The 27,700-nt window shown below is 40.4% G+C and overlaps 1 protein-coding gene and 1 long non-coding RNA gene across 23 annotated transcripts in view; one reads left to right on the top strand and one right to left on the bottom strand.

The window, feature by feature from the left end:
- Positions 1-6,202, bottom strand: part of C2CD5 (C2 calcium dependent domain containing 5) — a 70,609-nt gene extending 64,407 nt beyond the window's left edge. For 9 of the 21 annotated variants that reach the window (XM_069806621.1, XM_069806625.1, XM_069806627.1 and 6 more), the window contains exons 1-2: positions 5,558-5,743; positions 1,281-1,367 (exon numbers count right to left, since the gene is read on the bottom strand). In XM_069806621.1, the coding sequence (XP_069662722.1) occupies positions 1,281-1,367; positions 5,558-5,647 (177 nt within the window). In that variant the 5' untranslated portion in view covers positions 5,648-5,743. Of the gene's footprint in view, positions 1-1,280; positions 1,368-5,557; positions 5,745-5,897 lie in introns of those variants that run through there. The other 12 variants (XM_069806623.1, XM_069806620.1, XM_069806622.1 and 9 more) reach the window with 6 other exon arrangements.
- A 22-nt stretch (positions 6,203-6,224) lies between these two features.
- Positions 6,225-26,952, top strand: LOC138689959 (uncharacterized). 2 transcript variants are annotated; one of them, XR_011328722.1, is made up of 2 exons: positions 6,225-19,377; positions 20,696-26,952. It is a non-coding gene; the product is annotated as an uncharacterized lncRNA (long non-coding RNA). The 2 variants fall into 2 exon arrangements; XR_011328723.1 differs by having other exon boundaries at positions 20,647-26,952.
- Positions 26,953-27,700: the final 748 nt, after the last annotated feature.

Genomic DNA, 27,700 nt, shown 5'->3' with positions numbered 1-27,700 from the left:
ACTCACGTAAGTGTTTGCAGAATTATAACATCTAATCTTGCAAAAAGATCAAACTACACACACACACACACATATAAAATGTCTTAAGCAGTTAGTGTTTTTCCACTCTTTGAAATGTGGAATTCTTCCCCCCTCCCCGCCTCCGCCAATGTTGCTGTTTGGCTCTTTTCTTTCCCAAATCCATTTTTCCATGCAAAAAGATAATTTTGAGATTTCTGTTACTGTCAAAAAACCTTTCTGTATGAACAGAGTTAACCCTCCACACAGATCAGCTCTTTCCCCTCCCCCCCAAAATGACCCTAGGAACTGAAAGATAAAAAAACCCCTGAATTTCAACACCACAGTACTACTTTCTCAATCAACATGGATTGCTCATTAAGAGATGCTCTTAATCAAGCATTCCTTGTTGAATAATAATCTGCCCAACCTTACTATTTTATATTTGCTTTAAAATAGTTCTAACACTACCAGCTATTACATCACTCATGACACATACATATATTTACAACCATGTTTATACTGTGATATTATCTTAGAACACTATAAATGAACCAGTACTATATAATCAAATGTTTTAACAATTAATTTATTCTAAATACTATTACATGATTATTTTTTAAGGTAATAAAAAAATGCAATAACAAAAAATAAGAAGAATATGTAAACACTTGTTCAGGGCATAATGTCAAGACATCAACGAATTAGATGCAGGAAAGCACAAGCAATTACAGGAAAAAGCTGAGTATCCTCATTATTACATAAGGAAATGGGAAAAGAAAGTGTCCGATAAATGTTGTCCAAGCTCTTTATTTTGTAATTTTCTCATAGGAATTCTCCATTTTCTTCTTTGTCAAGTGCATTATTTTTGCAACCCAAAGTAACATTTCAAATACCAATTAACTTTCCTTACTCAAAATTACCCCTTTAAAAAAATAGAACTGCACCCATACTGACATCTGAAAGCCTAATCCATAATGCTGTTCTCCCCCCCACCTTCACCTCTGTCTTGTCTTTTTTAGTATTACTCAGAATAACATTTGAGCTGAATCCAATCTGGCAAGATTTTATCTTTACAAACAGTCCTAAAAAGCCAATGAAACACCTTTAGCAAACAAGGACTAACTGTAGATAGGTTTGCTGAAAAGGCTTCACATGTATTTAAACAGAACTACAATTCACTCCTCAAAACTCATTTTCTGCCTGAAATGAAATTATTTCATCAAGGGTATCTAAACCAGAGTGTCTACATAGATATAGGCAAACTCTTAAAAAATACTTACTTCAAACTTGAACCACTCAGAATTCCACTGAGGATTAAGTGATTTGGGATACACATCTGTCTTAAATGTTGTATTTCCAAATTTTACCTAAAAATACAAGCATTCAATTATTAAATAAATTTAGAAACTCTCATTAAATCTACACATGCAAATAAATTCAAATACAGATTACAATAATATCAACAAATCCTGTTCGTTTCAGTGAGAGTGGGTTTTTTAATCAATTCATATATATCAGTAAGTAACCTTTCATGTATCAACAACGCTTCCAATAAATCTCCCTCTCCTACTGTTAAAATTGTTTCTTTTCCTCCTCAATCACTTGAGAGGTAAAAATATCGCTTATATTGGCTATTCAAAGTCACTTGGCATACCCTCTTTGCCTTCTGTTTAGAAGTACTGTAAGCAAAACTATTCCATCTAAATATTTATAGTTTATGTCCTATTACTATTCTTTCTAGGGTTTCTAAATCAGCTTTATTGACAATTTATAAAAGAAATAAAGAAATAAATGGTAACAATGGTAAATTTATTTCTTCAGTTTAAGAAATCTCCCCAGATACACACCAGAAAATAACTGAAACCATCTCCATTAACTGCAATGTTGGTGTGCTGGACACATATCCGTAAATTCAGAGCAGCAAGGAGGAAGCACCTTATCAGTTTCTATTTTTTTCTTAAAATATAGGAAAGTCCAGGAAGCATACAGGCAAAAAGTTAGAGGGACTACATATACATAGCTCTGTATTTATCCCTGTAACCTCCAGTTACTGAAGATTAAATATTCTCCATACTTCTATTAATGCACCTTCAATCACATAATAGCCTATTTCAGGAATCGCCATTTGGTCTCCATAGGAGTCTATTTCAGGATGACCCCATTTGGTGGTGGTTTTTTTGGGTTTTGGTTGGTTGGCTGGGTTTGGGGGGGGGTGGTGGTGTTTGGTTTTTGTTTGGGTTTTTTTGTTGTTTTTTTTTTTAAGTGAAACTGAATTTCTGTAATGCTGCACACATCAAGAAACCATGCTGTACAATGCAAGAGCCTTTATTTCGCTGCAGCTTTCATTCCAAACCATTTACCAATGCTTGTAGTTCTCTGAATGTTGCCTCTCAAAGTAATTAGTACTTCAACTCATATCAAGTATCTGATGGCACTTATGAATACCCAAAGTTATGGGTTTTAATTCATTCAAGATTCTTAAGAAAATAATGAGTGTGCTGATATAAAAGAAATGCTGCAGTTAAATACAGTTGTGGATTTTGAATGCCATTTTATTTTTAAAAGTCTAAATTGGATTTTGGAGACTAACTTTAGGCCTAGCTTTAGAAAACTGTATAGCATTTTTTTAAACACTTTTGCTCAATGAAGTATTAAATAAACACTTTGCATGTTTCAGTAATATGGTGATTATTCTGCATAGGTGCACACCCCAACTCTAAAGAGATTCTACGCTTGCTTAAGTACACCCAGTTAATTTAAAAAGCCTAAAGCACCGCAGAACTGGAGTTCACAGTGAGCTCTGCATATATAACCGTACGTATCTCAGTCAAGAGAACTCTGTACAGCATTTGTGACCAAAGAAACAAATAAAAAAACGGTGGGGCTCCCTATCTTATTCAATGAACTGTAATGCTTTTCAAAAAGAAGTTGCTTTACAGTTAAAAGCCAGAGTGGTATGAAAACACAGGACTAAGCAACCTCAGTGCAAAAAATCATCTAGCTATCAAAAGGCAGATGCAACCTGTGTGCACACAAAAAATTAACAGCACTGCTACTTAGAAGGTGTATTCATCTCACAAGACAGTATAATAAAGTGATACTGACACTAGTTTCAAGTGAGCTACCTTATACACCAGAAGCTGCCAAACACAACACACCCCAGAGCTCCACCCAACCTATTTTTACATGTTATCTAGGGAGTAAATTAGTTCCCTTGGAGCCCCAGGCAGCTATAACTGAACTTCTCCAGTAGTCAAACTAGTTCACTAAAGCTAGTAGAGATAATCAAGCACTACACTGTTGTCTGCTGTACAAATTCAGAAGCACAATTGCAGAAGAAATTGTGCTAATTTGCTCCAGATCACATATGCTGGCAAAATCCGAGTTACACATAACCTGAGCCAAGTAAGAGCTCTAAAGTCTTTTCTCATTTTCTTTTCTAATTCCAGATTTATATTAGAAAATTTAACAAGGAAATTAAAGACTAGTGAATCAACTAGTATCTTAACATTACTTCAGCCTTTCCTTTTTAAGTGAAAATGTTTTCAGCAACCTTGCACCGAAAAATAAAAACATTAACCTTACCTGCTGCCTTGCCTACTCCACATGCAGAAAGAGTAGTTCCCACCGTCTTTCTAAGTAACAGTCCTAAAACCAAGGCCCCATCTACATATTTCTTTAGCCTTATTTGTGCTAAGACTGCACATTAACCCAGCTAAGCAAATTGATCTTTCTGAATGACCCTGAAAAATTTTATTTTCCTTTCTTGCTAAGCTAGTCTTTAACCAGATGAATTTCCAAATCTATTTTGCTACACAGCTACTCAGACAGTGGGCTTGGCACAGATGGAGCTGGGTTGGGAACGAGCGACCAACAGTAGAAGAGAGCTGTTTCTCCTCAAGGCAGCATAAAAACAGGCCCAATGAAACTCATTAGAGAACTGTATTTCCTACTCCTGTTTTCCCTGTCTCCTAGTAGCACACATCAAGTTGCTGTAGGCTGCCTATTAATCAAATTTAAAATTACAAGAGAAATGTTTGTAAATTAAAAACTGCCTGATGAAACATCTGAAACCAAACACTGAAATATTAAGCTAAATGACTGTCATTCATCTAATAAAATAGAACTGTGTACTTTTTCAGCTGCATTGAAAAGCACATGAGAAATACATTTTTACTTTATTACCAATTTACTGTGCCACTAAGCAATGCGCTTAGTGTCTAATGTCAATCAAATTTTCAAGCACCCAACCAAACTAGGACTTATATACCCAAAATCTATTTTGATCTTATCAGACTTTTCAATTTATACAGTTCTAGAAAGACATTCTGTCTTCCTACCGTAATTCCAGTATGGTGCCAACCTCAATTACTTTTTGTGGTACAAGCATGCATTTAGATAGCATTCCATTTTTAAACACCTCTTTGCTTTTTCTGAGAGTATGATTTCTGAATCTATGGAATGTTACTGAAACGTTCTAAGTTACTCATATTGGAAATAATGAATCATAAAACAGAAGGATAGCGTCAATTTGTTTTACAATCCCTTCCTGAGAAACACCCTATATATTGCCTGTTAACTGTATGATCGTAAAGAAGGTTGAGGTTAGCTACTTTTGGTGCAATAAAGTGATTTAAACATGTAAACAATATTTAATATTTGTCCAGTAAAAATACTCTTCAAAAATATTTTAGCGTTTCAAGTACTTTAAACAGTACGAATATCGGCCTTAAAAGTAAAGCCTGCACAACCACTCTGCACTTCACATATGCAGAGACACAAATGACTTAAACGCTCTTTTACTACTTCGCCATCCTGCTTACAACACGTCTGTCGAATGCCGACATGGATTCCATTTGGCTGCCGTACCAACAGGAGCCATTCAGTAACAACCCTCAGCCAAGAGAGGCTGGAAAAGAGCAGAGCGCTTCCGAAACGCCACTCAAATTCTGCATAGCTGTCCGCTAAAAACGACACCCAAGGGGAAACCAGAAGCCCCTTTAGAAACACCCCCGCGGACACGGGCACGGTCTCGGGGTGCTCCCTGCCATTTCCGCAGCCCCCCGGCGGGCCGTGATCGCCCACCCGGCCCCGGCCGGGGCTGGCCCACCCTGCCCACGCCGGGGGGGGGGGGGGGGGGGGGCTGCAACCCACCCAGCACCTCTCCGGCCGGGCCCGGAGGCACGAAACGCGTCCCGGGCCGGGGCTGCTGAGGCGGGCCGCGGCCGGCAGCGTCCCGGACAGCGCTCCGCGGCAGCCTACGTGACCGCGGCGGCACTTGTCACCGCAGGGCGGGCGGACAGCATGGGGACGGGACGGGACGGGCCGTCCCGGGCGGCGGCGGCAGGCGCTCCCTCAACTCACCCCCCCACCCCCCCGCCCGTGGCCGCCGCGGCGGGGCCCGGCAGGTGCCTGAGGCGCGCGGGCCCGGCGGCAGGTGCGCGGGCCCGAGGCGCGAGCCACCCTCCCCCTCCCCCTCCTCCTCCCCCCCCCCCCCCCCCGCCGCCGCCCCGGGGCACGGCGCCCCTCCCCTCCCCTCCCCTCCCCTCCCGCAAACCTCCACAAAGGCGTCGGTCAGGTCACTGGCGCGGTCCATCACCGGCAAATGGCGCCCTGCCACGATTTTGACCTTCAGCTTCCCCGGCATCTTCCTCCGCCTCCCCCCGGCTGTAGGGAGAAAACAACAGTGCGTGGCCCATGGAGCGGCACGGCACGGCACGGCACGGAGGGGCAGCGGGGGAGCGGGCGCGCATGCGCCACGGCGAGCAACGGTCTGCGGCTGCCCGCCCATGCCCGGCGCCGCTGCCCGGACCCGGCGCCGTAACGGCCGCCGGGCACGCGCGCCGTGACGCAACCCGGCGGGGAGGGAACGGCAGGTGGGCGCATGCGCTATTTACCGGGACGGCACCGCGAGCCGCCGACAAAGCGGGCGTAGGGAGCGGGGACGGGAGCGGATCGGTCCTCCGCCCCCTCCCGCCGGCGGCGAGGCCCCGGGGCGCCCCGCCGGCGTAGCTCGCCCCGGCTGGTATCGCCCCGCCTCTACGCCAAGATGGCGCCGCGGGCAGGGAGAGCCCGCTGGAAGTCGAACGTCGACTCCTCGATGGGTTCCGCGCTAGCGCTGCGGCGGCTCTTCTCGGGGAAGTCAGGGTGCTGGAGCGCCGAGTCATCGATGCCCGGGACTGCGGCCGTGGGCGGCCCAGGGCAGCGGTGGGACGCGCTGGGCCGGGCCGGGGCCGCCTCCAGCCCCCTCGCAGCCGGGCCGGGGCCGCGCCGCGCCTCTTCCGCAGCCGGGTGTCGCGCTAGCCCTGGGGTTGGGCTGCTCGGCGTCCCCGGCCGCCGCGGAGGCCCTGTCCCGGGGGTTGCCGGGCGGCGCGGCCCGGCCCGGCCCGGTCCGGTCCGCCCCGCCAGGAGAGCCCTGCCAGCGGCTCCCGTGGCTCGGGCCTGCTCGGTGTCCAGCCTTCCCTGAGGAAGGAGTTGATGCAGTCTCGGGCTTGGAGGGCCCGTTAAAGGGGAGGTGTGGAACGTGTGTGCATCTCCAGGCAGTCAGTCGGTGGGAGAGTCCTTTAAAGGACTTAAAGCAAAACCCGGGGGTTTGGGGTTTTTTTCTTAATCAAAGACAAATATCTGCAGTATTTGAGGGATTATGACTAGATTAAATGGAATTTAGTTATCAGAAATAGGATTTGATATGGTTCTTGTAGCCAGGTTTTGACTTTTTGATGCCTGAAAAGCTCTTTGTTTAGGAAATAGTGCTGTGGAAGCTTGGAGCAAACCGAAGGAGCCGGGCTGGCCAGGAGTTGCATCAGGCGTGTGCCTACGAGTGGGAGCCTGGGAGCATGAAACCAGGTTGCGTGAGAATCTGTGGGTCATGGGTTGGACCGCTGGCATGGTCGTGAACAGGAATATAAAAGAACCGTTGTGCTTTGATTAAGCAGTCCCGAGACGTTGAGCCAAATAGTAGATCTGGTTGGATTATTTTTCCCTTCTTTCTAATCTTGCAAAAAGACTAAATAATGTTACGGGCTGGAATGTGATACTGCAAACACAAACCATATGAACAAAATACAGTCGTGTGTGGTGTAGCAAATTAATGTATAGAAGATCTTTGGCTATCTGTCCTCTAGCTAGCTGCATTTAGTCTTGCTATTATAGCACTTTGTCTCTTCGGCTTGTTTTGAAGTTATCTTTGGAACCATTTGTACTGTTGCTAGTATTCATCGTATCTGAGTAAATTATGAAAAGGCTAGATGCATGTTTCTTCCTCATCTGTCCTTACTTGAGTGGAGTCCTGGAATGAGACTTTTCCTGAGGCAGGATAGCAGTAAAGAGCAAAGACCCAGGAAGGGAATCAGAAAACATACTACTAACGTCAGGGTTTTAGTTTAGACCAGAAACGTGCTTTTTGAGTGGAATCTCCTGATCTCACCTGCTTAAGTGTTTTGGCTCACATAATCGAGCAGTTACAGAGCATATGAACTGAATATTTCATTTGGATAAGACTTGGAAAAGCATAAGCTAGCGATACATGAAATATGTTCTAGCCGTTTAAGGGCATTTGGGCTGTGGCAGCAAATTAAAGCTACTGTGAAATTAAACCCCTTGAATCGCATATGGTGCGGGTGCTAGGGCCTCAGCACTGTTTCACCCTGAAGATGGGCCATTGAGCCACTACGTTACTTGTTAACATAGCCACATAGCCGTTCCTGTGTCGTGTCTTCCTTGTTAAAGTAGAAAACTGCCAGCAGAAGATGGGACTACAAAAAAACCATTCTCCTATGCTCATGTTAGATACAGCATTGTTTGGCCTTCATAAGAACAACACAAAAGTAAACTTTGTCATATGTTCTTTTTTCTGCAAAACACCTATTTCTTTGCTGCTTTTGCTAGCTAAATTACAACACAACAACTGTTAGGAAACACTGCGTGGTTACTGCAACTTTACAGCATGCCTTGTGACAGGTAGAAAATTCTGTTCAGCTTATAAGGATGTGAATCCTGGAAACAATTTTTTAATTTGGAATAGGAATTTCTAGCCCATTGAACAAAAGAGTGAAACAGTCTTGTGCATTATAAGCAAAAGGACACAAATGTAGTTTAGTTCTGTCTCTTTAGAGATGGGCAGGTGGCTCTAACAAACCTTTGTGATGGCAGGGTCTTCCTAAACCCCTCTTTAGTCACTGAACACACCAAACAAAACTCTGGAGCTCCTTATTGTTCACCGAAGATTGGACAATTTGCTTGACTAATGGCCAGTTAGTACAGTGAATACCTGGCTAAATGTACTGCCTTGTTACATGCAATAGCTACAATCTGGGACAATCCTTGAACAATGCAAGCATTATTGTACCAGGTGCTTGCTGAAAAGGAAACACTCAAGAGAACATATAACATGATGAGCTCTTCCAGGCAGGTTCTTGTAGACCTGCAGCACTCGGGACTCTTAAAAGACCTCTCTGATCTCCACCTCAATGCTTCTTATTCTCAAAACTTTCAAAAAAGGTTTTTCTAAACTTAAAAATGTGAGGGTTTTTTGCAATGAAATGTAAATCTGTTCTTGTATTATCCACTGAACCTAGAGAACAGGTTATCCCTTTAGAAATATTGGAAGGCTCTTACTGGATTAGACTGGTAATAACTGGTACATATACTTTTAGGTAATCTTTTTTCATTGTTTAATTTATAACAACTGGGGCCAATAAGATCCACAGGTTAACTGCCTGCTTTGGGAAAGTTTATCTCCTTTTTATTTTGAACTTACAAACTGATTTCCCTTGTGGACTCCTATCTCTTCCATTACGAGAGAGAATTGTTGCCTTTATTCATGCAAAGTTTTTAATGGATTTTTTTTTGTGGACTTACTGTTATCAATTAATATGTATAATATGATTGAAATAACCAGGGAGCTGCTAAAGTCCTGTGTATGGCCCCCATCAGTTAATACTTAGAATAGGGAAACAATAACTAGACATGATTTAGGGTTTAGGAACTAACTACTAGACAATGGGGCTTTATGTTTTTTGTCAGAAAAGGTAATGGATTGTGATCTGGTCAGTAAACCTTGAAGAACCACCTGGAACTGCCAAGATTAGGGAAGAAGTAGGTAAAAGGTAATTCCTACAGGGGGAGATCGGGACCACCGACTCATTGACCACCACCACTCAAATGATACCACCTACTCAAAAGAAGACAATGAAGGAAGAAAATGGAGTCTGCATACTAATTTACATGAGGGGCAAAGAAGAAAGAACCAATCATTAAGGAAAATAACAATGAATATGTATTAGTTGAGTGTATAAATATAAAAATGTTTGAGACAAGGGTGTGCTGTCTTGAGACAGGCACCCGTTCATGCGCATCAATGAAATTAGTTTGAAAATACCTTGACTATGTGTGTTATTGGCTTGCACGCTGGGTTAACAAGCCCTGTTTGTGGGTCAACATTACTATCTAACTTTTATTTTTTAATTGATTTGTTTGAAATAAGTAACTTTAATTTTTCCATTCTTTCTTCATAGGTCTTTTCCATGCCTCTGAACATTCTTTTTCATTTCCCCTGAAGACTCTCTGAACAGGCCACATTTTTTCTTAAAGTGTAGCATCTCAAACAGGAAATAAATTTCCAAGGAAGCTTTACCAGTGTTGTCTAGTGAACATCTCCCTCTCTCTGGGATTATGAAACACAGGGATTAATGCAATACATATTTCTTTCTCAAAAAATTTCTATCTAAGGATCCAGCTTTTTAATGGAAGGTTTTTGTAGTCAAAGGACTAGAAAAAAGAACACCACCTGTTTTGGAGAACCAGTTCAAATCTGTTTCTTAGATACTTGGAAGGATCAATTAGATATGACTTAATGCGTTAAGAAATCTGCTTGGTGTATTATACCTGTCTTAGGGCGGAGGACGTTCTATACTGCCAGAATGAGACCTGTCTTTCCACAAATCAGTATGTTATTTAACACATTTCATGCCAATAGCATTCCAGTTCTCTAGGGCCAGCAGGGACTTAATGAAAGGGAAGGGTAGAAGGGATTCAGCCAAAAGTTTAATCGAAGCCGTAGAACATACAAACTATTTGAGGCATCTAAAATAGCATTAGATTTCCTTCTGTTTAGGCAAATGATGTTCAATATAATGAATATACTTGAAACTAAAGCTGTAGTATGTACTTTCTCAGTAATATGCATGTCAAAAGTCCACAGAAAATATTAAGAGGTGTATTTTCATCATAAGGGGAAAAAAAAGATGTGACATCTGACTTTGCACTTTAGTATCCACTTTGTTTCTTGGTAAAGTTTTCCCCTTTTGCTTAAAAGTGATGTTTTAGCAGGTTGTGACAATAGAAGTCATGTTTCAGCAAGATAACGAGTATGATATGCTTAAAGACCAGCCTTGCCTTATTTGAGCAGGTATTGTCATGTATTAAATGACACTGTAACCCAACTATACAAACCAAGAATGTTGCTAATTACAATATTAAAGACTTCTTGTGTGGAACAATGAGTGTCATAAAAATAGGAAGGTTTTGTGTGGGGAAGCTGGGAGATTTTACCATCTAAATATCCATGTATCCTTTCTTTTCAAGTTGTTGTATAATAGGATTTTGTTTTGTGTTTTGTTTTCTGCTTAACTGCTAGCTCAGTGTATGCTTGGATTTCTATCAGAGAGATTTCCTTTGTGATAGACATGCATGTTGAACCCTTAGTATAGAAATTGATGCTCCAAATAAAAGGTTTTCCCCATAACTTCAATATCCTGACCCATCACTTTAGGGTAGGCTTCAATTATATTAGCTTACTAGCCTTCTTCAAGATACAGGTTAGAAGGTGGTGGTCTAGGCTTTCCTCAGGTTGACCTGAGATGTGGTGGACTGTGTCTTAACCTTGGGGAAGAGTTCTTTTTATTATATTGCATTGAGCTGATTTGAACAAAAATGAATGAAAATGTTTTTGGGGGGTTTTTTTTTTTTAGTTTGTTGAAACAGAAGAGGCTTTCATATCTGCTTTTGCTTATTAGCATTCACAGAAGATCCTGGCTCCATTTCTGCTGCATTTATTGTGATAAGTAGTCTTTGAAACAGGAGTCTGTGTCAACTGTTATCAACAAAGAAAACTCTGCAGCGCCAGTTTTTGGTTTATGGAAAAATCCCAGTATTTCTCTGTAAAACTACACATTTCAAAGCAATCTGGCTGAAATCTATGGGACACCAATCAAAAAATATTTTTAATAATGCTCCAAGAGGTCCTATATCCAGAGTAAGATATATATATGTCCTTAGTAAAGGACCCCTGCATCCCAGAAAGAAAAAACCCAACTAACTTCTGCTCTGAAATAAGGTTACTTATTTCTGCTCTGACTGTGTGTGCTATGCTGTGTGCCCACTGCAAGGATTTAGACAGGGGCAAAATCCTGATCACTACTATTTTTATTATTGCCTGTATGTATATGATGTGGCATTGCAACCCCTAATCCCTCTTACAAGATTAAAAGATGCAGAGTGAAATCCTGTCTCAATAAAATCAATAAGGTGAAACTCTCTCACTGAATTGAAGAGATGGGGTTTATTATGAACTCCTGGGGGAAGCAAGGCTTCATTACTGAGGTTTCTGATTTACACTGGAGGAGCTCACTGTAGTTAGCCTGCTTAAACAGAAGGTGAAGAGCGGTATTAATGTCTGTTACTGTCTACATGAACAAATTCCTGCTACCATAAGGGTCTCTAATACAGCAGGCGTGATAAGGAAAGGATGGAAGTCTGAGCAGGACAAATTAAAACTCGAAATATATAGATGTGACTAATGGAAATGTGAGTTGTTATTGAGCAAGTTATCAAAGATAGGCATTTTTTAATTGCCTGCAATCGTAAGTCATTGGGAGCACTTAGAATCTATAGTTCCATCACTGAGACTGCATTTTTTGCTGACCTGTGAGTGAGAACAAAAAAGAAAAGGCCCGTGGCCTTGCAAAGATGTGCACTAGGTGAAGCAGGAAGGTGACTGTGGGCAGGCTGCAGCCCTCCGTGATTGTCACCTTGCTGCTAGGGCAGGTCTCTGCCTCCATCCCTTGTCATACGCACAGAACGGGTGGAGGCTGAGCCTGGAGGCAGCCGCAGAGAAAGGCTGTGAAGGCAGTCAATAAATGGTGGCTACCTAGTACTTGAGCCAAAAGGTTTATTTTGACTCTCAGTTACTTGGGAAGGATCAGTTTTGCTGACTTTTTCCTACTTTGCCTAAAACTGCATCTCTCAATAATGCTTTTTAATCTTGATGCTGTAACTATTAGGTAAAAGTCAGATGATCATAGTAAGTGTTTTCCCTGATGGAATTCAAGTCTGTGATACGAGTAATGGTATACACAGATGGTTTACTTTTGTCCTGAATCTTCAAAGTCATTACCAGGCTAATGGAACTAAGTTGAGCTGACATTGGTGATAGATGATAATATAGTCTATTCCTTTATGTTATGTAGGAAATGAGTACAGAACTTACGTGGAGGCAGTATCTTAGAATTAATTTTTGAAGTTAAACATTGTCAGGAAATTCAGATACTGTACTGGTGATACAACAGATAGTCAGATCCAGGTAAAATTGCTAATATTCTATAATATGTATGAGAAAAAGCTTATCCAATGAAAACTCTTTAATTCCAATGATATTCTAAAATATTATTCCCATGCAGTCCTAGTGAATTGAATAAAACCTGGTCAACCTTTGAGGAAAAACAGAAGCCAAGAATTATTCTCAAGGCTTACATTAAGAGGGTAAAAATAAAGCCCAATATGTCTTAGTCCTAAAATTATATTTCTGAATTGTTTATGTACACTTGTTTCCTGGATATCAAAGTATCCTGGATATCAAAGTATTTCCTTTGGAAATGAGATCTCAACACTTTATATTCTTTTGAATGTGACGTCTTTCCAACAGTCTACTCTAAAGTCAATGTTTTGTTGACTTCAGCAGTTTGGGATTTGGTCCATATCAAGCAGCTTGTAAGAACAGAGAGCCATCAAAATATTCCATTTCATGCTATTTTTGCTGTATGAAGGTCTCAATTTCCATACAGACTTAAAAGAAATTGGATAAAATAAATATTCACTAGCATGGGAATGTATGCAATTACCTACTGGGGGAATCAAACAACTGGATTTGATGTCAAGTTCTCAGCTAGTAATTGGATATCATTTATCTTTCTTACAGTTCTGTGAGGGAAATAACATTGCATATGACTGCGCATTTTATGAGCAATGAGTGGCAATGGCATAATTGGGATATCAGTTCACAGAGATTGCAGCAGAATCTTGTGTACACGTGCTCTAGCAAAGATATTTAGTTACAAGCAGTACAGTAATAACAGCTATTCAGAGTGCTTCACACTTACAAAGCCCTAGTTAATTAGTCATCACCTAGTTAATAATTTAATTAAATGTAATTGTCAGCAGCAGTATTTATAGCATTAGAAGATAATTAGTCCTTCAGTGATACTTTCAACATTTCTGCCCTTCCTTCTTTTAAGGGTTGAGGCAAAGAAATTAAATATTTAACTGTGATTGTAATATGTATTAGACTTGCACAGTTATTACAATGGTTATATTTGCTGGGGTTTTTAATTCTGCGTAACATTGTCGGTATTTTCTCTTCCCTTTTCCTGTGTAAATGTCGTAACAGATCACTTATTCAGGTCCCATCCCAAAACATGGAAATATTAATCAATGTATATATATATTGAAATTGCTGTCAGGATCAAAGGTGATGAGTAGGTTAATGCTTATTAAAGCTATGGTCATTGTAGTTTGTCTTGTCAACAGCTATGGCACAGGCAGCAAGAGTACATACATACTGCTCAGCAAGTCAGTCTGTGTCTCAGAGGAGATTACTTTAAGCATAGTAACTCTGCATAAGCTATCTATAAAGTAGTCTTCAAGATCCTTCACAAGATATGCAAGTTATTTCCTGGTCCATTAAAGAGATTAAATTGGATTACAATCAAAAAAATAAATCTTTGTATTCTAAAACATGGAGTGAATGCAGTTCTTAATAACCATGTGATGCTTTTGCTTCTTGTGTTCCATTTGGAATAGACATGATGATGTGAGTTATTAAAGTTTTTCATGTATAAACAATAAAAACACATTAACGAAGCAAACCACTGAGTTTTGTTTTTCAGCAGCACATAGTGCCTTCAGCTTCTTACAAAGGTGGAATGCAGGCTTGTGTCTACACAGTGATTCTCATTTGCTGTCAAAACATGTGATACAGAGGGGTTCACATTCTTTATTTTAAGAGTTTAACTCATGCCAAGCCAAAGGAGACAGAAGAGGCTCACGATCTGAATTCTGTCTCCTCCCCGAGTACATAGGAAGCAGAAAAACTAGACTCCAAATTCAGGCTGGTTAGGAGCTGTGATTGCTAGATGAAACACTCCATAAACTAGATTAGGAAAACTTTCCTTCCAGGTGCACAGTGATGGGGAAAAAGGTGAACAAATAGAAGAAATTGTTTTCTTCTTATCCAGAGCTCCCAGGGAAAGCGGTGCCCAGAGAGTCCCAACTAGAAGTCCCATGTTAATTTTGTGTTTGCTACTGAGAATGTGCATTGTGTGGTGTGGCAAAAGAACGCTGCTGCTACAGGATTTGAGGCTCTGCGCTAGGGAGTTTTAGTGATAAAGTCTTAATGCTGTACAAGAGCCACACTTTCTAATCTAGAAAAGAGTCATCTTACCTGTTGCTGATGGGTTATTGGAGCAATCAAGCTGACTGCTAACAAAGATATTTTTTTTAGTCCTATCATGACTTCTGAATGCATTCCTGAGTCCCACCTGAGGTCAGAAGGAAGTATCCATTCACAGAGAAAGCAGAAATGTTCAAGACCTGCAGAACAACTGAAGACCCACAAAGCACAGTTTTAAAAAATAAAACCTAATTTATATATAGCCATGGATTCATATAACTGATTTATGTACGGTGGAAAGGAGAGAAGATGGATGGTGTCAGTACTGACCCATTTTTTATTATCCGCCTGGGATTAATCCAGTTCACTCTCTTGATTATTAGCCATTGAAGCAAACTCTTTATATTCACTACTTACCACCTTCCTTCTCAAGTAAAAGCTCTTGTAGAGTAATACCTGGCTAACTGAAGTAGAATCCTGTTATCTGTGCTTGCTCTGAGTACTCTCTTAATTCATTCCTGACAGAGTTGTGTTCAATGCCGCATTTGACCCTGTTAACAGCAATTTATAGGGCTTTTGAAATATGAGGACAGTGTCTTCAAAGTACAAAAATTCTCATTCATCGGGCTTGTTCTGCCTTTCTCTGCTTTTATGTACAGGAGAATTACGATCATCACCTTGGACTGTCTTGATAGCAGCTGAGGGAGGCACTGCTTTGATTTTATTAGCAAAGATAATCATGAACAGCACAACTTGAGAAATATATGCTAAATACATTGCTTAATTATACAAAATCATTCTGTAAAATGACTGAGCATCTTCCAGCGCATGAAAGTTAAGTACAGACCTTAATTCAGCAAGCCAGGAGCTAAGGGTGACATCAGGCAGGGGCAATGACATCACCCATCAGGGTGCCGTCCCACAGCACCCAAACAAGAACAGCTGAGCGGGTCCAGTGGTGGTTACAGAGTTCAGTTAACAGCCTGGTAATTAGCAATCAGGCCTATGGTAACGAGGCAGGTTGAAAGTCAAGACGGGGCAGCGAGGAGAGGCCGTGATCTGCAAGGCTGGATGCAGCCGACCCACCAGAGCTCTTGGGCAAGGACAAGGGAAGGAGCAAGGGCAGGGACCTGAGACCGTGACCAGCTCCTTGCCTGGTGGCGGCAGAAGCTGCAGAGGCCAGAATTTTCTCACCGCTTACCTGTTTTCACAAGAGCTATACAGCTGGGGCATATTAGTGCTCGTCTTGGATGCTGACAGCTAAAGGCAGGAGTGAGGTGGAAGGGACTGCAAAGGAGAATTATGGAGGAAGGTGGATACAGGTGGGTGAGAGCAATTGGACCTGGTCTAATCGTGTTGGTGTGCTCAGTGCTCTGAGGAGGGTATGCTGTTAAAGTCAGAAGTTAAGGTAAGTAGCTGCTAGTGAGCACCAAAGCATCTAGCAGCTGGGAAAATTCTGCTAAAGTTAAAAATAAATTCATGTTTAACACAAAATAAGGAGACATGCTACTGTATTTTTAATTCCTCTCTACAGTAGCTGAGAAAGGTTTTCATGTACATGATTGTCATCCCCTAAGAGCTGTATCCTACAGTTTAGCTCTTGGAGTAAGAAAGATCTCTGCTATTTTGCCATTACTAAATGTAAGGACTAGGAACAGACTTGCATTAGCTAATTCTAACAGTCTGAAAGAGGCAACGAGAAACAAGAATATTCCAGTACATCCATCCTCATTTTTAGACACGTTCACTGATTTTGGATCATAATTTTACACTCCCAGTCTTGAGATGTCTCACAAATAACTTTCAATAGTATGAAAACTTACTGGTTTTCCTGATTTTATTGCCATGACTCCTGAACCCTCCACCAAAGAAAGGCAAGCAAGATTGATATAATCATCTTGCAAACACAAGGCTCCATGTAATTTTTGCAAAGGTCAACGGATTCAAGAATTTGTTGCAAAGCATACCTGTGATCTGTGTGAAGACAAGGCCTTGAATTTTTGAAGGCCTAATTCTCGCACAGCTTCTGAATCCAAAGAGTTAACTGCAATCACCTGTAAATACCATATTTTATCCGTGGCCTTCCTTTCCAGTGACTTTCCATTTATGCCAGAGATTATCTCAATGCACTATGTAAGTTTCAGTGCTTTAAATCAACAGATTAATCACTTCATCAGCCTTCACTTCATTTTGGAGGATTGTTTTGAAATTAAGACAGACTTAATATTATTTTAACCTTGTTATTGCTTGCATGTGTGGGGAAACAGCTTGATAGCATTGATCTTCAAGTTTAAAAAAGCACAAACTGTCTCAGATAACATTTGAAACATTTTTGTGATATCTGCAGTGTAAGATCTCGCATTATAAAAACATGCATGTAGCACTTGGTTTTGGTTTTTAGGTGTCACTGAGATAAGACAACACGTGAACTGTCACAATAGATGAGTTATACTGCAGATCCCCTATTCAAATCAATCCATAGCCACTGTTAAGGGTTGGTAGTTGGTGTAGTCAGACTACTCATAGTCTAAAAGCAGAGCCAGTGGCCTAGTGGCAAACTTTGCTAGAAGTGTACTGCTTATTCTCCATGGGCAGTAATGCTAATGCATGTTATTAAGTGTTTGAGATGCACACGTATGATCTGTTTGACCGTCATGAGATTCCTCTGAGCCAGCAATTCTTAGCTTGGTGCCTTAGAAAGTCTGGAGCATGGGTGAGAACTAAAAGGCTGAGGCACAATCTCTTTGGGAGTGATGCTACCAAGCTAGAGGAACTAATAGAGAAGTGTTCAAAGGATGATGACTCCCCCCATAATTTTAGATATTTGCCTGTCCTTTATAATTCACATCTTGCAAGTTCTTTTGCTCGTTGGTGATTGTTAGACAAGCATACAAAATCGAGTCCGTGGATACTTGTTATCTGCGTGCAGCAAAGAAGTAACGGCTCAGTCTCTCGGATGCAACCTTGCAGCTATGATCTTTTCCAGTCTCAAACTAAGGCCATTATCAGGACACCCTGTTACAAAAGTTATATTTCAAATCTGTCTGTGATATTGAACCGCTCCCAGAGGAAAGGGAACCTTCAGCTCATAAACCAGATATGTACCATGGTTTCATTTTCTATTCTTGGTGGCTGTATACATTTTTTTCATGCAGTCACTGAAAAGTACTTTGGTATGTGGTAAAATGCAGTCCCCACTCACAGCTTTGTTAACTGGCAGTACCTAAATTGTGGTGAACAAAATCAGGTAGTTGAAGCCGATGCAGCTGAAAAGTAACCTGGAAAAAGAATAATTCTGGTTTAGCCACACCAGATAAGCATGTGGTCAGATATGAAGTATCAAAACTCTTCACTAGGTGTGGGCTGGATGTAGACTGGGTCATGCTCCTATGCATAACCCTCCTCATTCCAAATGGCCACAACTGAAAACAGTAGGATGCTGAATGAGCTAACTAGCTCTTGTTCTCCACTTCCCTCTCTGATGAGAATAAACACACAGGAATGTCTGGTATTTCTTAGAGATAATATACTACCCAACATTAAGAAGCCCATTATTTTTTATTCAGTATCGGAGAGGATAGAGTTATCAAGTTTCTTGTGATTTAACTATGCTTGTTGGGTTTGTTGTTTTTTTTTAATTAAAAGACATTTCTTATCCCCATTATTCATATTTGAAGGCTGTTTCAGAACCTTCATGCATGATCAGAAATTTTCACCTAGAACTCCAGTATCAGTTTATGCCTATTTTGTGCACAACAATATTGGTTTTCAGCCTAAATGGATCTTTTCCTGTTAGGATACGTCTGTCCGGACAATTTTGTGATGGGTGGTTCTGTCCACACACAGCTTTTCTTGTACTAGATGAAACTAGCCAAGCCCCAGACTTCTCTTACAAGAGAATGGGGGTCTCCATTTACCTAATCATGTTGTTATCCTTTATCCATATCTGTATTGGTTTTTAATATACAGGACCAGAATTGTACACAGTACTTCAGATAAGGCCTCAACAGTGCTTTGTACTTTAATCCCCCTACTTCTGTATTCCATGTACCTCTGTATTTGTAGGTAGTCCCTGCTGGGACTATCATGCCTAATACATCCTAGGATTCCTTTTGCCTTTTTGACAAGCATGTCATATTTGTACAACAGGCAAGTTTATAAGAAAAGAACAATGCTCCATCAGGGTGCAATTATAAAAATAGAGTTATAGAAACAGAAAGCTTATCGATGTGTGTTCTACACATGCCGCACCAGTTGATACGCAGCTGGGCTTGTGTACGAAAAACCCCGCTGAGAATTAACGCAGAGCGCTCTGAGGACCTGGGTTTCCTCGGCAGTCCGTGAAGGGCTGGGGAGCTCATTAAGGGAGCAGAAAGGCTCCGTGGCAGAACTGCCTCTTTCTCTCAGATCTCCACGCTGACGTGCAGCAGCATGTGCTCTGAATACTCAATGTAGAAATCGGTTCTAATTCTTACAGAGCACCAAGCTAAGAAATTAAAAATGTACTAAAGGTGGCTACATTAATGTTTTAACATGCTTTTGAATATATATGCAATGCAATACATTGTTCTCACTATGAATTTCTGCTTGTGTGTTTGCAGGCCTTGCGGGTTTCCACCAAGGACACCAAAAATAATCTGATGCCAGATGATATCAGTGATCCACTCTTCCATTATCAGCAGTATCCAAGAGCCAGAGGCTTCCAAAAATAGGTGAATATATTCTAATATTCCCTAAAAATATATGGAGTGCAATAATAAATACAGTTTGGAAGAAAAAAATTCCCTCCTGACTTTGCCAATTTAGTTTATACCCTACAAGAATAAGATTTAATTACCCTTATCTTAATTATCCTTAACTTGGTATGTGCAGTAACTGCAGGTATTATTATTATTAGCCATAAAGTTATTCAGCCACAAAATTTACCTAAACTGCCCAAAGCACTATTTTCCATACACCTATCTCAGTTAAAAATGCTTTCCTTTATTCTAAATTCAATGGACATAAATTTTATTGGAGTGAATTCCATGTTTTGCTGATAAGGGACATAAAAGTAGTGATTAGTTTTGAAAAGGTTTCCATAGGCTATGTCTATGGAAACAGCTTATCTTATTTTTTAAATGCCTGTACTGCTTTCACTCACGTTGTGTCCACATGGAAACATCTTTTGCTCACATAAAACTGGAAGTAACTTCAGGGTTTTGTAAAATAGGGTCAAAGACGTAAGGAGTGCATCTCCACAGCTACTTCTGCACCTGTTTCAGCTGCTTCTTGAACTTTGAGCCTAAGCTGCTCTATCATGCCGTTTTTCCATAATTTCCTTTTTTTCCCTCCCTAAAATTAAGGTTGTGTTTCCCAATACAGTATTCAAAAAAACAAACCCTGTATTAATTACATTTCAATTCCTAACCTTTTTCTGATCTTGTTTATGCTTTCAGCAACTGCATCAAAAGTGTGCTTTGTTCTTGTATTTGTGTTCTGCTCTGTGATCCTTCCCATGTGAAATTCAGATTTTGCCAGACTCTTTTGGCCAGGTAAAACTTCTTATTTGTGAGCTTTTCTTTCTAAGAGAAGCCTCGCTTTTTTTTTTTTATGAAAACATGTAGTGAATTATGAGGATCAGATTTGAACAGCTAGCTGAGGAAAGAATGCTGAACACCACAAAGAAAAAAAGGCAAAGTTGAAATACACCAGAGAAGAGCAGAAACCCAGAATATTTCTGGAATCAATTAAAGAGTTTGCTTTATAAAAGAGTAAGCAAGGGAGATGTTATTGTAGGAAAAAATATTTTCTGCCAGAGATTTGGTTTCTGGTATCAACTTTCATGTACACACATGATTAAGGAGAACTTTCCTTGGTGGAAAAGTTTTCCTCTTTGGTGGAGGAAAAGTAAATCCCTGACTGGCAGAAAGCGAACTACAAATAAACTGTGACCTTAAATTCATCAAAGGGGTTTTAAATGTGATTTTTATTTTTTTAAGGGTTCTGAAGGTTCAAATATCTGGGTTTATTCTACTTTCTTCATCACAGGTCCGCGTGTGGTACTGTCTTGTAAGACAGGATCTGGTTGAGCCTGTGGCAGAGCTGGTTTGGGGACACTTTAGGGATCACATAGAAGTTGACCTTGAGCCAATGACTTTATGCAACTTAGCAAAGCGGACTGAGACAATGATTTATTGAACTAGAAGCGACTGTCACAGAATAGCTATCTCATGAGTTCCACTTGTCCACCACTGAGGAAGTATGAATGGTATCAACACAGGTGTTTTTATAAATACATAATACTGGCCAATTAATTCATGCGACTGTAGGATTTGTCGATCTGCCTTTCAAACATTCCTTCAGTATTTCTATTTTTGTATACTTGTGTTTTCCTACCACTTAAAGCTTCCTGTTCCTGATGACAGTGGGAAACAAATACTTGTAAAGGTGAGCAGGAAGGTTTTGGAAATGTTTTTGTCACTTACTCATCGTAAAAAGACCAGTGGACAGCTTTTAGCATGGCTCTTAGTGATACGTTTGATTACATGATCAGTAACTGCATAATAATGGCTTCCCACTGTTTGCAATGAAGGTAGTTGCTGTTGGTGCCAGAAAGATTATTTCTGATAAAAAAAGAGGAGGAAAGATGATTATCAGGAAAACCTATTAGAATGTAAACCACTTCAAGAGAAACTAAAAAAATCTCTCAAGTTCCCTACTTTGTTGTGTTACCGAAATCCGGAATAAAACTCCTTAACACCAATGTGAAGTTAAGAAGCAGGCACTTCGTTTATTGCAGCACTGGGGACACGGGGGTTCGCTCCTTCAAAGGCGTGTCCAACTTAGTATCAAAATCCATCAGTTTTTATAGACTTTTTCTGTCAGGTTATTGTTACATAAGCTCTTTACATAAAAAATGCATACTATGCTCGCTCCTAAATTTAACCTTTATAATGATTGGTCCTTTGATTATATAACCTTATCAATATTCTTATTTAAAAACAATCATTGGTCAATTTCACTTAGCTCTACTGATTGGAATCTTCGATACTCAAATCGAGATGGGAAGGGTAAGGGGTTTCCAAGCAGCATAACTGGTGTCCATGACTGCTTCCTTAGTTTCTTGAAACAAAACATAGAAGAACCAGTTACTGCCTGGTAAGGTTTCTATGGTTAGCTATTTCAAACTTCAACAATATTAAGGTTCCTATAGTCACACATAACACAGTTCCTAAAGTTTCTATGGCTACATTTCAAAATTAACAAGCCTATACATTATGCTTCACAATTTTACTTCTTAACCAAACCTAACTCTTCTATGTGATTAAATTTTGATTTCTTTATCAGAATATTTGCAACAGTTGCATTACAATATTACGTGTAACAGACATTCAGAAAAGCTGCTGACTGGCTGCTTTGCTTACTCTAAGCATTCCTTTAATTCTGTAGATTAAATAAATATATTGTTGCAAAGCATGAGAAAGTGATTTTTATATTATTGTTATTATAGAACAGGGAGTTGGATTACAAAAAATCATTCCCCTGAGAAGTAACACCTCCAAAATAATCTTGCAATGAAAAAAAAACCCACCCCACCCCCCAAACCTCCTACCAACACCAAACAAAAAAAACCCCACCAAAATAAGTGATAATTAACAGAGCTAGTTGACATGCTGTTCTTTAAAAGTTAAAGCCATGCATCAGTCGGAGACAGGATATCAAATATCAGTAGGGAGAGCAGCAGGAAACTTTTTCACTGGATGAAAGGGATGGAAAGAAGAAAAACAAGTCTCGGTTCCACTAACAGCTGACTAAGCTCCTGACATACTGGAAGCACAGCCAATTGTAATGGATACCAGGGAAAAAACAGTATCTTCTAAATAAAAATGCTGCTCACTTAGAAACTTAAAGTCGAGATAAAAATGTAAATCTCAGAATAAAATTGAGACAGAAGATACATGGATCACAGTGAAACAAAATGCTGCAGTTGCGACCTGCTTGCAAAAGATTTTCTGTTGTACTCTGGGTGAACCTCAGCCTTTAGGGATTGCAGGCAGGGAGGCCCAGCTGACATAGAAATGCAAAATTCCAGTGTGTGAGAAGGAACCAGAGGCATTACTCCGCACCTCTGGTGCTTTGGAGGGGGGGAGAGGGCGGAAGCCAGAATGAATATTCTTTCCTTTTCACTTGTTAAAAGTTTTGTGGATTCAAACAAACCAGAAACTTTGTCACATCTTCAAGTGTAAAGACTGCAGAGTTCAATCTGCTGCACAAATAAAAATATTTTAAGGTAAAATGAGAAAGAAACAGAATTTAGGAAGGCTGGTAATGATTAAGAGTATGTTTTTGCTTACAGTGCAGTTGAGGCTTCCAATTCTCTTTCAAGGTGTTCTGATAAAACTTAAACTCTGAATTCCACTTGCACTGGGACTTCCTAGTAAGACACGATGTTCTTGTAGTAGCAACTCCTGCTACTTTTCTCCTTGATTAACCTCCTGCTTGCTTATGGCTTGTTGTCCGAGCTGGGGAAGCAGTTCTCTTCCCCTGCAGTCCTCTGTGCTTCTGCAGTTGTTGAGCTCTGCAACTCTATGGAGAGGAAGACAGAGGCTTTGGCTAAGTTTGGCCTTTTATCCTTGGTATGTTTGCTATCATTCTACTACATTGTATTTATTTTTTTATCGTATTATCATTTTAATTTTCCAATGGGAATACATAGCTTTATTATCGCTAAACTTGAAATGTAATTTAATTAATGTTCCAAGCTCTCCCTTAACAAAAATACAAATGAAGCTGACTAATTCGGTAATTTCCCATGCTTAGCAACAGTTGCAAACAGAGAAGTCTGTAAAAGACATTTACAGCCTATGATTAAATATCAGGTGGTTCTGAGCCATTCTTCTCTTAGGCCCACTGTACTTCTTTGGCAAGCCCCCTAAGATTCAACGCCTCAGGAGTAAATCAAATCTGTAGGATAAATAATGAAATAAACAATACTGAAAACAATAAAAATCTGTAGGACCGTCAAAGGCAGCCCGCGATGGTGACCTACAGCTTGCAGGTTCAGAATGGAAATATGAGTCTGCCCCTCTGAAACTCAGATTTCCTTTTCCCCTGCCCCCTTGAGAGCAGGTTGTTTTGCTCCAGGGTGGAACCAGGGAGGGTGCTGCGAGACCCTGGGGCATGCGTGGGCTTTAATGGCCCTGCCCAGCCTCCCCAGGATCCCATTTCAGCCCCCCCAGCACCCTGATCCTTGGAAGGGGCAGTGGGATGAGCCCAGCCCCAGCACCCCTGGGGGACCCTCATAGCCCCTGGCCCCCAGGGCACTGCCGGGTGCTGCACCCCAAGACGTGGGTGGAATTTGCACCGTCACTGGGTGGGGGGGTGACAGCAGCGAGGGAGCAGCGCTCCGCTCTGAACTTTAATCCAAGCTCATGTGACTGTACACATGTACGTGGCCCGTTTCACTTCATTTGGCTCCTAATGAAGTAAACGGTGGTGTTCCTGGTGACGGCAATGGAAGCTGAACAGGCTGCTCAAAGGTCTGCTCCTCTGGCGTAACTGATTTTAACCAGCCTGGTATACAACAACAGAAGGAGAAGACAACAGGGAAACAGGAATTGGCTAAAAACAATGACAAAAAAACCCACCCCAAAGGCAGTGAAAAAAAAAAAACAAAGAAAAACGCAAAAAGAAGTGTGTCTATTGTAGAACAAAAATAAGAGCTCCGGAAAAGGAAAATGACTGCAGAGCCATGGACTAATTTGGGGTGCCGTTGCTTGTTCCTTGGACACAGTGGAAGTCCTTCATGAAGGAGCTGCGTACTTCCACTCTACCAGCAGGAAAGGACAAAAGCATAACACTACATGAGAAACAAGGCAGGGCGATTAAAAGCAAGAAAAAAGAGGCAAAGTCTGAGCAGGGGATACTAAATTAGGTTATGCTAGTCAATTTTAATCCAGAGAGACTGGGATTACGCACCTTTCAAAAGTGAAGGAACCTCTCCTTTCTACTCAGCTGAGAACTGGCAAATATAGAGACAAAACCCAAACAAGTTACTTCAACGGCAGCAAGAGAACGGATAAAAGCTTAGCTCGACTATCCTTTCTTTCAGTGAGAAATAATAATGATTCCTTCCACCTGTTCAGTAATTCCCAGTTACAGGATTTAAAACCATCTTTGGGATTTAAAGTCCCAGTGAAATTCTAAAGTTGTTCCTCCCCAAGTTACTAAGGGAGGACAGACACAAAGTAGGAAATTAATCCTTAATTCGGTAGGAAATAGGCTATAAACAAGGATGGAAGTAAGGCTTAGAGAAAAAATGCACACAGGGGCACTGAAAGAGCATCCAGCTTGGAGACTACTAGGCACGCAGGCCTCGGCACAGAAGCTCAAATACTTACGAGAAGGATGCAGTGGTGTTGTCCAGAGCCCTCCTGGTTATCTATCAACTTGACGTAAAGGAACTGGATATAAGCGTGAGAAAGTAGCATAATTTCTGCGTAATTTCTATGGGGTTTTCAGTCCTTGACTTCTTGAGACTACCAAGAAAATTGCTCGGAATGGTGTTTTTGTGAGGAAGATGCTTAAGCCACTTTAGTAGTTTCTTCTCTCACTGACACAGAATCACAACAATTTCCTGCTCTTTCCTTTTCCTTCCCTTCTCCCTCTCATCTCCCCTCTTTGCCACCCTTCTTTGGCTTTCCTCCTTCTTATTATTGATTCAGGTTGAATGTGAATTGGCTGTCATTTATATGTGATAACCATACTCTCAGTCTCTCAAGATAATTCTGTACACATTTTTTAATTGTTTTAATTTAGTTCAGCTAACTTCCCCCCGCAATTTTTATGTTATAGAATTGATTAGAGATTTCACTAGAGAATACAGAATGGCATTCTGATAGTACCTTAAAAATAGGAAAAAGTATTCTAGGCTTCTTTTACAAGCTTGCATACCATTTAAATGCACATTTGATATTGTCTTTGTTCACAGAGAATGTTTCAAATTGCTGAGGTTTTATAACTTTTCTTCATAGAAGGATGTTTGATTAGTCAATAAAAAGTTAGAGAAGCTTAAATTTCTAGAAGATACCAAAGCCATTCTACTCCTCCTCTTATATTGCTGCAGGTGAATTTATTCTTGTGTGCAAGGCATCCTAAATCTGCCTAAGTAGACTCTTTCTGGGTACTTATACAGTATGTGTATTTGTTGCCCTTGAGAAAAACACCAGGATACGGTAAATCATTGGACACATGTACAGTTCAAGTTTAGTCAAGGATCAGTCAACTTGTAATTACTTTTCATATTTTAAAATACAGATATGTCTATAAAAATGAATGCAGATACTGGTGTTAATTATAATTTTGGGCTGATTTATTTAACCTGTATTTTTGAGTAATGTAATTAGTATGAAGATTTTATCTTCTTTCTTTATGCCCAGTGGCTATAATGTTTTATAAATAGCCCTAAACAAATGTACAGTTTAGCCCCACCCGCATGGAGAAATTGCAGAATTCCTTGCTAAGCTGCTCATTTTGATTTAGCACCTGCTTCAGCGTGAACATGTATTTGGTCCTACTGACTTAAGCAGGTTTTGTCAGGTTTTGTCTCTTCACTGAACTGAGAATAATTAACATGCATGTTTAAGGATTTTGCGTAGTTTGCTTAGGTTTCCTGCAGGACATGTAACTGGATAACTACTCAGGGCACTTCAACCTAGAGTTCATGGACTCAGAGCTAGAGACAGCACAGAGGGAAGACACCTGTGAGTCCATCTCAAGGGGCCTTGGAGGTAAGCAAGCCTATTGGCACAGATGTCCAGACTTCTGAGGTTTCCAGGTGAAACCCTGAAAAGCTGAAAGAGCTGGAAACCACTAAGCTATTTCACATGTAATCACATCTGTTACCACGTTACATTATGCACCGCACCACTCCCGTGTTGGAAAAAATAGGGGTTAGATACTCAGGAACTAGGTTATCGCATGGAATGTGTCAAATGAGTGTCACTAATTGGTAGCCTAATAGAAAATTAAGCCATAAAAACTGCAGTGAACATCAATGCTTTTACTCTGCTATTGTATGTAGCTTTCAAAATATACTTGAAAAAGCTATAACCTATTATTCTGTCAAGCAACTTGCACAAGAGAAGGATTTTTACCATTTCAACAACATACCAAGCAGTATCCATCTTAGAGAAATTTGTAAACTGTCGAGATTTTTATAAAAGAATATATTTCAAGCTAGTCTTCACCAAGATTGAAATGAAATCTGTTTATAGAGTACAATAAACATATGACAGAACTATCAACTTTGTGTGTCAAGAGTTGTTGCTGGTAAATCAATATGGATGCTAGGGCACCAGGCACTTTAAAAATCGATATAATAAATAAATAAATATAAGAGTTGAATTACAGTTTAACACCCTGTGTACAGAGATGTGATTCATCTTGACACAAATAATACGTGCTGGATTATCAACAGAGATGACATTCTTTAAAGCACTGAAGAGAGCCTGCAATCAAAGGACTGGACTAGAAGTTAAAAAAATTATTTCCAGGCCCACTGACTGACTGGTCTAATGGCAGGTTTAACCTTCTGATGACTCAATTTTTTTATTTGTGAGATTAGGACAATAGAAAGTATTTTGAGACTCTCTGCTATGCAAAGTGTTATTAAAATTAATTATGGCTAGAAGGGATACATTTCCCACTTATAGTCACATTTATGCACTAAGTTCTTCTGAAGCAATTACTGAATTACTGGGTTTGGAAAGCAGCTAGGAGAACTGCACCTGGGAAGTTAAAACTGGTTCTGAGCCTGATGTTGCTCTTTCCTTTGTGTGGTGGGTTTTTTGTTGTTTTTTTTTTTTTAATAAGATCTTATAAAGCATCCAGCACTGACCTAAAGGCAAGGTGAAAAATGTAGGAATAAATGAAATGGCACAACCTGGTTTCTGATTAGCAGAAGAAGGAAAAGAGAATGGCAGAACAGTGAGGATAAGCAGGTCAGACAGGCTGTATGTAGTCAGTACCCAGACTGCCTGGTAGAGCACAGGC

The sequence above is a fragment of the Haliaeetus albicilla genome, chromosome 19 (genome assembly GCF_947461875.1).
Source record: "Haliaeetus albicilla chromosome 19, bHalAlb1.1, whole genome shotgun sequence".
Lineage (NCBI taxonomy): Eukaryota > Metazoa > Chordata > Aves > Accipitriformes > Accipitridae > Haliaeetus > Haliaeetus albicilla.
Note: the sequence above shows the minus strand (reverse complement) of the source record. Positions and strands in the feature narration are given on the sequence as shown.